The 12,535-nt window shown below is 44.9% G+C and overlaps 1 protein-coding gene across 1 annotated transcript in view; it reads right to left on the bottom strand.

The window, feature by feature from the left end:
* The window catches only part of CPXM2 (carboxypeptidase X, M14 family member 2), a 68,249-nt gene extending 56,153 nt beyond the window's left edge, over positions 1-12,096 (bottom strand). Inside the window, exon 1 of the mRNA XM_059852178.1 lies at positions 10,954-12,096. Coding sequence (XP_059708161.1) covers positions 10,954-12,064 — 1,111 coding nt within the window. The 5' untranslated portion in view covers positions 12,065-12,096. The remainder of the gene's footprint in view (positions 1-10,953) is intronic.
* Between the last annotated feature and the right edge of the window lie 439 nt (positions 12,097-12,535).

The raw sequence follows: 12,535 nt of genomic DNA on the forward strand, positions 1-12,535 counted from the left end.
GGTCTGTAATTGGCATTTGGGCTCACTCAGGGGACACAAACCCCAGGGCAGCACAGGAATCCCACTGGAGAACGTGGAAAACCCAAGGACAGAGCCCAACTGGCAAAGGGAATCAGTTCCTCCCCAAAGTAATTTTAGAGGAAGGCAGGACTCTTAAGGAGCTCAGAAAGCCCCCTGTGCAGCCAAGCTCTCCCTTTCCCACATTTCAGCAGGTGATTCCCTGAGTTTTTGCTCATCTTCCCAAGGATTTCAGCTCTCAGGTGACTTTTTAGCTTTCATGTGTCCATTGTGAAGATGACATTTGGACACACCAGTCTCCCTATTCAACTTCCCCCTCTCTACCTGCCTTCAAACCAATCATGGAAAAGTCAGCATATGGAAATAAATAAAGTTTTAAAATGCCTCAAGCCCAAGCAAGCACCAGGAATCTGTGGATTTAAAAGCTTGGTTATTACCTTTTAAATTCTGAACACTCAGCATTTTCTCAAGGCTCTGAGTTTCCTGTCTGCAGAAAGAGAAATGCTTGAATTGAGTAAGACATTGCTTTTGGGGATCTCTGGGAGGATTGCAGGGAAGGTTTGGAGCTGCAGCTGGGGAGTTGGTGTGAAGCTCCAGCTCCAAGCTAAGGAGCAAAGGAGATAAAGCAGTTCAAGCAAGGTTCAGACAAATATCTCCAAGGGTGGGCACCTCTCCAGCCCAAATGTTCTGAGCTCCCTTTCTCCCTATTCCAGCTTCCTACGGTTCCCAAAATTCATTCTGTCCAAACATCTTTTCTGCTTTGTTTAACAATTCAGCCGTGGTCCAGCAAAGGCTCAGAATCACAGGCTCCACATATAGCACATTGGAGACCTCACTGGTTCAAAGCAAACTGTGTCAGGAGCTCCAAATGAATTAGAATATGAGTTATTAGTGAGTACAAAACTGACTGCATTCATCTCTGCCTGCTCCAGCTGAAAGCCCAAAAATCCAAAAATAAAAGAAAAAGCCTAAAAATCCAAATCCTAAAATATGAAGGCAATGCATTTCCCAGACTGTGGACCCAAGGAGGAATGCTCAGGAGTGCATTCAGATAAAATCTAATTTTTATCAGTTGCCCAGTGAGGTTTGACATCCTTTCCCTGGAGAAAAATGCCCACATTGTCACCAAGAGATTCATCTGCACTGCAAAGCATCAAGGTGTTAATGTGAAAAGTTCAGGTCATGATCTGGGACTTATTAACTCCAGTGCTGCCTTGGAGAGTCCAGCCTCCTTCCCATCCACAGGAGCCAAAAGTATTTGTAAAGTACAGGTATTCTGCACTTGAAAAGCCATGGGATAGGGAAAGCTTCAAGGCAAGCTTCCCTGAGCATAAAACTCCTCGTTTTTCCACTTCCTAATTGGAAAGGAAAAAAATCTGATTCAGGATTAATGAGCAGAAATATGGAAAGAGTCGCAGAGGAAAAGTTCTGTGCTATTTTCTGTCCACTTTTTCAGAGAGTTCTGTGGCATTTTATCTGCACTAACTCCATACTGGCACTTTTTTACCATATTTTTAAAAGTTTCCCATTTTATTTCTCTTGTAAGACAGCAGGGGGTCTACATGTCTGATTGCCATTTGACTTGCATCCAAGCACCAAAAAAGCCAAGTACATATGTGGAGTATGGAACAAATCAATGTGTCTGGAGGATTTTGGATTCCAATGCTACCAGCCTCAGACCCCTCATTCCTGCAAGTTTGGAATTTATCCAGTTTCTTTGGGGCTCCTTTCATCCATCTCTTGGCTTCTGCAGCCCCTGGACTCACTTTGTCAGCATTTCCAAAGGTCTTTGGAAGAACACTCAGAGACCACTCACATTTCTGATTCTGTGTGTGATTCCCCAATCCTTTCTTCCACTACCAGGTGGAACCAAGGTTTTTGGGGTCCCTTTTTGGCACTTCCATGTTGCTAATGAAAGGCCAAGGAACTGGTCTAGGTCTGAGCTACTCATCTGGGGAGCCTGCAGGAGTTCTGGACTGCAGTCCTCTGCTGGGATCCTGAATTATCCAGAGGAGCCTGAGGAACAAAATATCCCCCAGGAGAGCTGTCAGACACTTTTTTCTTTGTTTTAGCTGGGGTGTGTGCTGGGCCTGGCTACTCCTCTCCTCATCCCTCTGTTCCCCAGCAGCATAAGAGCTCTGGCCTGACCTGGGGAAAGCCTCCTGCTCCAGGGACATGCACTGAAGGCTGGGACACATCCCCATGTCCTTGGGTCAGCCCCATGCTGTAACAAATCCAAATCCACTCCAGATTTACCATGGGAAATTCCAGCCTCCCCAGCAGCCATCTATACAGACCATGTATAGGCCAGATTTACTTTTGGCAGAGCTCATTGGAATTTTCAGTTGGAATTTAAAGACAGTGCAGTCTGCACACTCTGGGATAAAGCTGGGTCTGTCCTCTGGGATAGGGTACTGCCCATCCAGCCTGTGATGACAAACACAATTCTAACTGGCTCTGAAATGCCTTCTGTAACTCAGAATCACAGAATCATTCTGGTTGGAAGAGACCTCCAAGATCATCAAGTCCAACCTTTAACAGTGTTTTTCAGTACCTAAGCAATTAAGGGGGAAAAAAATAGGAGAAAAATCACATTGTCAAGGGGTAAAGTTCTACTTTGAGGCAATCCATAGGAAAGGCTGTTTGGCTGAAATTGCAGTTTCTGTTATCAGTCAGCGAAGCATTTCTGGGAAGGTTGAGATTTGGTCCCTCTTTTTCAGACATCCTCTGTCTTGTACATGAGGAAAATTCGTTACACTATGAAAAATAATCTTGGGGAGGGGAAAAAGAGGCAAATCTGGCCTAAGGGGTGGTTGTACCCATGGTGCAGGGAGTGCTGACAGCCAGGTCTGAGATCAGCTCTTCCAAAATACTCTGAACTGTTCCCTTCCTTTGACAGATGTTTTAGGAGCACCCTGAAAGTCGTGAGGAGCCATAAACCTGTCACCATAAACCACTGTGAAGGGGAGAACATAAAAATACCCTGTTTTCTGGGAAAGAGGGATGGGTTTCAGTTTGCTCCCACTGCAAGCAACACCTTGTCCCAGCACGCCAGGATGGTTGATGGGCTTGGCATTTCCCCTCAGTCCTGGATGTGGAGAAGGAAGGGGAGGCTCAGCCTGGCTCTGTGCTCCCCCTCTCAAACACAACCCCCTTGAAATGGGAGGCTGCTTTGCTTTCCAAAGTTCAAATGAGAAAACAGCTAAAAAGCAAATCTGGGGACAGTGGGGACTGCAGACCTCCTGGAAGACAAGCAGGAACATTTTGGGCTTCACCCTCAGGATTTCTTCTAGGTCCCAGCCAGAAGGATTGATCCTGTAGAGCCAAAATGAGGGGAAGCAACAAAAAATCCATTAAATTTGTGATACATGGGGGAGTAAGGAAGAAATCATCTACAGGAAGCTCTCAAGCTCCATAATCTAAGCAAGAAAATCAGATTTAGGAAGGTCTACCAGGTCATCCACTGTCTGGATGAGCTGCCGAGGTCCAAAAGAAAGAATCAACATGAACAGAGGACTCTAGTGCTTTAGCCAGCTGAGTCCCACTGTAGAACTTTCAAAATTCCCATATTTTTAAAGTTTTTAACCATAGATATACACATAATTCTTTACTATCAACTTCATGGAAGATCTCAGTTGGACGTGGTCTTTGGGAATCACGTTGATTGTAGGAGAAGAGTTTTGCCAGGTACACACCTTAAATAATTCACCAGCAGCCCCAGGCTGATGTACAGTCACAGCAGAAGTCCGTCTGGCAATTCATTAAAAAAAAAGTAAACCCTAAAATAAATCTGTCAGTAATTAACCCCCTATTAAAAAACCTCCATTAATCACTTCCACTATCCACTTTGAAAGTCATATTTTCTATGTCAGTAGCTAGAAGCTACAGAGCAGATACACTGTGTAGCAGAGAGTAAAAAGACATGTAACTGTGACCTTTGTCTAACTAATGTACACAACTTTACTGTGTTCCTTGCTTGGCATGTTAGATGCAGCAGCACTTTTGCAATTACAGCATCCTTCTAATGCTTGTGTGAAGGCAGGAGCAAAGCTCCAGTATTTACTCTTATTTACAGACCTGTACAGTTACAGATAAATAACCACAAAGAAACAGAAGATTCATCCCACATCTGGGTACTTTCACTCCTAAATCAGCTCAGCTCCAGCCATGGAAGTCACTGTGGTCCTCTGAAGCTTGCCAGCTTTTTTTCACTTTTCTGCAATGTCAAATCCCAGCAAGGCAGCCCCACAGAGCCCAGGCAGGGCAGGTTTGGGGGGATTCATGTGTCAGAACAGAAAGTGATTCACTCTTCCTAAGCCAAGGGTAAAATGAGTTTGTCCACCCCTGACAAAGTAGTATTATCTCATGTAATTCTTTGAAATGTATTGTTATAAAATATCCCTCACAGTGTATCGGGGCTGATTCCCGTTTATAAGACAGCTCCTTTAAACACCCCTCCAGAATCAGAAAATCACTTTAAAACCTTTTTTTTGTTCACAAAAATGATGTAAATCACTGAGCAAACAAGGAATGAAGCCCTTGTCTTTCCTTGTCTCCATTTAAGCCATAATAAATGGATGTTCCCCACCAGGAGGGAAGCATTTTTTGTCCAAAAGAGGACTTTAGATATCTATCAGCACACTCACCAGAGCATCCTTTGTAATTCAATTAGAGCAGGGCTGCAGGGATTAACAGCTAAACCAGAGTGCTCTGAAGATGCCTTAAGTGACCCACACAGGCTCCCTCTGATGCCTTCACAGGCACTCTGACTCCCTGAGTCACCATCTGGCATCTCTTCATTATTCTTGTTTCTCCCACCTTTTTTTCGTTGCCATTTTTAGCTAAGGGTAGAAAAGAGGAACAGTTTTCCCTTTACACCTGTCAAGTTGATTTAGCACTGCCTGGCACGTGCATGAGGAATAAAAAGCCTTGCTCCAATCTGATAGTGCTCCATCCCTTCCAGCACACAGCAGACATCAGAATAGCCTGTTCTTGCTCACACTGGGATGTCAAATCCACGGGGGAATGGAATCATAAATGCTCCTTTTGCTGTGCCACAAGGAAATTACAAATGTGGCTGCATCAGAAGCAATGAATTAACTCTGCAGTGTGTTTTACTAATGCTTTGATGAAGGTGTTTCTCATTGCTTGACTGGATATGCAAATACCCCACCAAACACCTTTTGAAGCTGAAACAGCCAGAAGAAGGCTCCAGAGAAGCAAGGCTTGACCCTGAACAATACAGGAATTTGTGGCTCAGGAATCCGCATCAGGAAAATAATCAGACAGCAGCAGTGGTGGAGACCTGTCTTTGGGCTGGCCAGTTTCCTCTGAACATCCTCATTTCATCCCCCAGGCACTGAATTTAAAAGTGCATTTTAAAAGGCAAGTAGTTTTGACTACATCAGAGCTTTACTTGTTTCCTGGAGCTCCCAGTGTTAAAGGCACAGATTTCTATTTCCATAGACCAAATAATCCCACCAGACATCACCTCACCAGAGGTTCAACAAGAAGACCAAATCTGGACCATCCTTTGCAAAACAAGACTAAAATCACAAGCAACAGCTGTGTGAATATGACACTTAAATCCCAACTCTGACCACCAGTCTTTTGGTAGCTTGTTTTTTACACAGTGAATTGGGCAAGACTTTAAAATCCCAGCTCAGATATAGAAAATTCAGGAAATTACTTCTTCTGCACCACAGCTTCTACTTCCACCACTTCATCTTTCTGACAGATTTGAAGCTCACAGAAACCTTCATTCCAAACCCAAAAGAAATAAGTGAAATTTGGTTGTGAGCCATGGGATTGACCTGTCTAGCCTGCTCACTGAACAGATAATTACATTAAACCCCAAGACTGAATTCAGCTAATGAGTGTCTCATAATTGCTGGCATTTCAGGAACAGCTCTAGGCTCAGGTTGAGATATTAAAATCTATTCAGTGAAATCACCCCCCTTTTAAAGATGTGTTTTTAAAAAGACATTTTTCTCACCTTAAACATGAGGTTGAATTCAGAGAAGGCTGCTGAAGAATTATCTTTGAAAGTGGTTTTCTCTGGCATAATCAAATGTGTTTATTCCCATTTTTTTTTTCTTTCTCATGTTGCATTATTCATTGAAGCCATGGGTAAGGAAAGATGCTAATCAAAAAGATTTGGCCAATTTTGAGGGTATTGCTTATTATTCATTCTTAGTCATCCCTTGTCCTCTTTTGTTGTGACATTCTTTAAAGGATGGGCTCTTAAATGGAATAGTGAACATTACATTATTCTGCATATTTTAGAAGTGCTGAGGAGAAAATAGAGGCTGGGAGATGAAAGAGAACTCATTAAAAGCCACATTGCTTGTCACATATGGCAATTAGGATGCAATACAGGTCATATTAAAATTCATGGGATACCCACCTAGGGCCAGGAAGTCCATTCTTAGAAGTTCCTATTGTGAGATGTTTAAACAAAAGCTTTAAAATTAAAATCAGTGTTCTAGGTCACAGGAGAGCTCCACTTTGGGCTGCTCAGGGAAGGAAGGTTTAAGAGAGGTGACACCAAAGGACTGGAAAAGAGCAGCACTGGTGGTTCCCTGGCACATGAGGAATTCTGTGCTGCTGTATCTTGGTGACCAGGTCTCAAGTGCTTTCAGCTGTCAGTTCAATGCCTTCTGTGTCACTCTGTCATTTCTTCTTTCTAGTGAACAAAATCACCACACAGATGCCAGTAACACCCCAAACCTGTCATGTTTTTAACTTCACACACTCCTCAGATCTTCGCCCCCATTTCACACCAAAATATCTCCAGCTTTTCCTGAATAACATCCCTGTCATTCAGCTTTCCCTTCTCATTCACTCCCTGATCTCTCTCCAAGCTTTCATTATCTTGATAAACATCTCAATTAAAGTAATATTGGTCTATTTTTATAAATTCACATTCTCTCTGCTGGATTATTTCCATGTTTGCCTTCACTGTCCATTTTATCCTCTCCTTGCCTTCCCTTGCTGACTCCTCCTCACACACATGTCCCAGGAAAGACCTGGCCCATCCTGTGCACTACAGGAATTAAAAAGAAATAACAAACCAAACCCCTTTAGAATTGCATTATTGAACAGGTGGCAAGATTGCAGAAAAATAAACAAATATTAAGTAAACACTGATGCATCTGAGGAGTTTCATCAAGCCTGGGGAAAGCACCAAATGAGACAAAGGAAATCCTGATTTCAGCTAAACACAGACAAAAGTTGGGTTGTGCAGAGATCAAACACTGGGAGATCTGTGAAATACAGAACAAACGTGCTCTAAGCCCCACTCTGAGCACTGCCATACAAATAAACATCACTCCTTTAGCTTCTAAATACATTCAGAATTGAGGTATGGCTCCACAAGATCTCCAAGTTTAAGTTTTGTAGATCAAATCAAAATAATTACAAACCTCACTGTGGCAGATTTGGGCTACACTGAGGAGGTTATTGGGCACCTCAGCCCTATAAATCTCTTTATGGTGAATTTTTGCCTGTAGTCAGACCCCCAGACTCTAAAGGGATCTGCCCCACAGATGGTAGATGAGGCACCATATACCAAACTCTATTAAAAACCTCATAAAAGAAAAACATTGATGTTAACAAGACTCTTTCCACTGATTTGAATGGGCTTTGGACAGAGGCCTACACAAACAAGGACAGAATTAGAAAATGGAAATCTGTTTATTTACACAAAACCTGTCAATCCAACTGTTTGCCTTCCAAGGATGACCTAGTACCTCTTAATTTATGAGGCATTTAAAGGGCAAAGAGGCAGATTGATACTTTCAACTCTTACCTGAATTGACTATTAGCAAATATTGATTCTAATGTTTTAAACCAAATTTTAAAAAAACTTAAACCAAAATTCCAATATTTTAAACCAAAATTGCAAACCCACTGGCATCAATTGGATTTCTTTCTACATTAATATTTCACAGACTGAAAATATCTATATTCTGGCCACCTTCAGTAATTAGCTGAAATGAATGGAGTGTGTGTCATCTGTCTAGTGCCATGTCCTTGAGCTGCTCCAGTTGATTTCCATTTTGATTCAAAGCTGGGGTTGATCAGGACCAGCTGCTCAGCCAAAGGGCACATCACACATTCCCATTGCTCCTCCTTCCCTATCCCAGCTCCCAGCCAGGCTATTGTTTGTTACAACTAATTAATCCCACATGTCCTGGCTGCCAGTGAGCCTCCCAAACCCCAAATTTTGGTATTTACTACGCGTCCAATAAATTAATTCCACCTCTGGAGAGATGCATGGACACAGTTGTGTACATATAATCAGAAGACACATTCCTACTCAGCCAGATTTCTGGTTATTATTATTGATATCTCTGTGACAGCTGCTATAATTACTTCTAGCTGGCCTCTTAACATCCAGGTGTGAGTAAATGTAGGTATGTGTTAGTACTTCAGCATCTCTGTGAGGGCCAGATTGTCAGATCTTCATTCCAAGCTGATCCCTGGTGACATGGGGACATGGCACCAAAGATCACAGTCACTGCCCTGGCAGGACCTTGCCCTTTCCTGCCTCTGGGTGAGGAGAAAAGAGAAATTTTAAATATCATAGCCAGGACTTTTAACACTGCAGCTCAAACTGCCTGACACCTCCTGCTGGAACCCTCCTGTTTTCACTCCCATCTGTAGCAAGTGGTGACCATTCTCCTCAGGAATTGTGATGCCTCTTGCAGTTAAAATGGTTCAGCTGCTCCCAGGGAAATCCACTGAATATAAAAATAAGTCCAATTTGCTGAGTTGATATCAATCACCCATGTCCTGAATCAAGGAGAAGGAGTTTGGTGGAGGAGATCACGTGCTGCTTGTACCTTTGGCTGTTTTTTTAAAAGCTCAGAGGCTTTGAAACCTCTTATTGCACATGGCTGGTGAAATTTGGAAGCTCAGCTTTGTCCAAAGAGCCCAAACTTGCTGCAGAAGGAGGGATTGGACCATTCCCAGCTGCTTTTGGTGGTGCACCACGAGCCTCTCCCCCTGTGCTCAGTCCAGTAGGTGGGGAATGAGGAAGATGCCAGTCTGTAAAGATAAATAAACTTTGCCCTCATGGATTGGATTCTCTTCTCATCACTGTCATGTTTGGAGCAAGTGTGAATCCCCAAGTGGGGGGAAAATTGGGAAAAAGCCAACAGGGAAGGTAAAAGCAGAGATGAACCACAGAACATCCCACCACAGGAGAGACATCTCGATTGTCTCCACCACAATGAGGAATCAAAACCCTAATTACAGAGTTTAATATCCAAGTCTTTCCCATGGTCATGAATTTATGGAATGGTTTGGGTTGGAAAGGATCTTAAAACATCATCCAGTACATTCCACTGTCCCAGGCTGCTCCAAGTCCTGTCCAACCTGGTTTTGGGCAGTGCCAGGGATCCAGGGGCAGCCCCAGCTGCTCTGGGCACCCTGTGCCAGGGCCTCTCACCCTCCCAAGGAACAATTCCTTCCCACTATCCCATCCAACCCTGCCCTCTGGCACTGGAAAATGGTTCCCCCTGGTCCTGCCAATCCACCTGATTCAGTCTGTGGAGGTGGAAATCAGAGCCTTTTTCCTTAATTAAAAAAACCAAACAAAGGACACATTGGAACAAGAACATTCTGAGATGATCTCATGAAGACTGCAATGACCATACTGAGATAATGAACTTGAGATGGCAGTGTTATCCCCTTGGGAAGCTGCTGGACCCTGAAGGGACAGGGACATGGATGTCTCATGTCCTCTGCTCCCCAGACAAGGTGCATCTGCCACCACCCTTAACTTCTGCCTGGAGTTACCCTGACAAGCCACACTGCCTGCCCCACAAATGGTTCTAGAAATGTCAGATGTTAGAAATTACATTTTCTTATCACTATTCATTAGTATAAAATCCCATATTTTTGCTGCACAAATGCTAATTCATTTCTATTACTGCTAACATTAAATTTCAAATATTTTGTTTGTTACCTGCTGGATATCACTGGACAAAGTTAAAGCCACCCTGCAACCCCTGATCCTCTGTTTTGCTGTACTGATGGCTCTAAAGCACAGATTTTGTGCCATATGCCCCAGTCATTAACATGAAGTTTCCTCCTGAAGTCAAGGGAAGTTCAGCTGTAGGGGAATGAGATTTGGCCCCAAATTTTACAATTCTCAACTTCATGGACCAAACTCAGCCCTAAGTATCCCAAACCAGTAGAATTCCTACCGGACAGTCAGGGGACACAGGAAGGGATTACTCTTTTGGGGTGATGCAATCAGGTGTTAATGGGAACAAGTGGGTGGTGAAAGCTGATCAAGTTTCTGCAAACTTTAGGAAATGGAATTAAGGGTGGCCATTTCATTATAAGGCATTTTTGTTGCTGTTTAATTTCTTTACTTAACTGGATGATAATTAAATGGAGCTTGTTAGGGCTTAGTCTTTTCCAGGAAGATCTCTGTTTATATCTCTGGAGGGCTTATAAGTGAAATCTCAGAGAAATTCACAGGTTTAGAAGTAAAATTAATTCAGAAGTCTCAGATGAAAGTGACAAGGGATAAGGTGAGATGTCACTATCTATAATCACCTTTTACTATGAGATCTGTCTCTGTTCTTTTGCTTATAGAACAGCAGCTTTCACAGCAAGCCAGTTGCCAAGTGTAATTAAGAATAATTAAGAAGGAAAAGTCCACAGACTAGCCAGAGTACAGCAGAATTACCACATTCCGACTCTTTAACTCTTTCCCTTTCAAGTAGAGATTGTTTCAAAGTATGTAAAAGTTCTGTTCTGTGGGATATTAAAATTTAATGTGCTGTCATCATCACCACCACAACCTCAATTATTGTTATTATTACCAAGACTGCCATTAACTGGATATTCATTAGTGCTAAAAGTGACTGCGTGAAATTCAGCAGGCTCCAAACTCTGGAGGAGAAGGTGGAAAGTTACCTGGTGGGGTTTCAAGAATGGGTTTTCCTTTTTTGTTGTTTTTCTTCTGTTTTAACTCCTTCCTGCTCGGTTTAAACTCTGGGTGCTCCTCTGTCTCTGCAGCACGGATAGATCCTCCCTCTCCGGGTTGCTCCGTGAAAGGAAAGAACTCTTCCCCGGGATATGGAAAGGAGTAATAATGATCCCTGTTGGTAATTTCCTGCAGGTAATAATCCTGATCGTCCATGGGGACAGCCCGGGACACATCCCCCAGCAGCGCCAGCCCAAAGGTGCAGAGAGCGAGGCAGAGTCCGGAGCGGCCGCGGGCGATCATCGCTGGCTCTCGCAGGAGTCCCGGAACTTTATTTGGAGAGAGGGCAGAGAGAGTTTGGGCAGCTGGAACAGCGCTCCGGGAGCGGCGGGGGATGGAGCCCCAGCCGGGCCGGGGCTGCGGGGAGGGGACAGAGCGGCACCGCCGGACACACGGACACACGGGCACTCGGACACACGGACACACGGACACTCGGGCACTCGGACACTCGGGCACTCGGGCACACGGACACACGGGCACTCGGGCACTCGGACACTCGGACACGCGGGCACTCGGGCACTCGGACACACGGGCACTCGGACACACGGGCACACGGACACACGGGCACTCGGGCACTCGGACACTCGGACACACGGACACACGGACACACGGGCACTCGGACACTCGGGCACTCGGACACACGGGCACTCGGACACTCGGACACACGGGCACTCGGACACACGGACACACGGACACACGGACACACGCACGCTCGGACACTCGGACACACGGACACACGGGCACTCGGACACACGGGCACACGGACACACGGGCACTCGGACACACGCACGCTCGGACACTCGGACACACGCACGCTCGGACACTCGGACACACGGACACTCGGACAGTCAGACACTCGGACACACGGGCACTCGGACAGTCAGACACTCGGACACACGGACACTCGCCCCGCAGCTGGGATGCCCGCTGGTCGCTCTGTGCCCAGCCCCGCCGCTCTCGGTGCCGCTGTGTCCCAGCCCGAGTTCCGCGGCAGTTCCCGCTCCGTGCCCGGACTCCTCGCTCCTCCTGCGCGCCGCTCATCCAAGAGAGCGCTTATTCCAAGGAAAGGCAGCTTGGCAGGCAGCCTTCTCCTCCCAGCCCGTGGCCAAAGCGTTTCCCTCCCCCGAGAGATGGGGGTGGGCACGCAGAGCCCCAGCCTGGCAGGGGTCATCTGCTGGCACTGCCACCCTGGGCACGCAGGGGGACGCGGGGGATGCGGGACAGTGGCAAATAGTCCTCATTCCACGAAAGTTATTCCATTTTTAGTGGTGCTTTTCCCCCCCCTTTTAACTTTTACAAAGTAGGATCTGTCTCCAGCAAGCATCAATCTCAGCCCCCTTCTTTATATTAGTTTACATCCATATGACAACAAAATTACTATATGTCTTAGTCCATAGATCTTTATATTTTAGTTTATATATATCTTTATATATATATAATTATATATATAGTTAGCATAGTTTATGTATATACGGTTATATTAGTTTATAGTAACTTAGTTTATTGTTTAAA

This window comes from Haemorhous mexicanus, chromosome 7 (assembly GCF_027477595.1).
Source record: "Haemorhous mexicanus isolate bHaeMex1 chromosome 7, bHaeMex1.pri, whole genome shotgun sequence".
Taxonomy (NCBI): Eukaryota; Metazoa; Chordata; class Aves; order Passeriformes; family Fringillidae; genus Haemorhous; species Haemorhous mexicanus.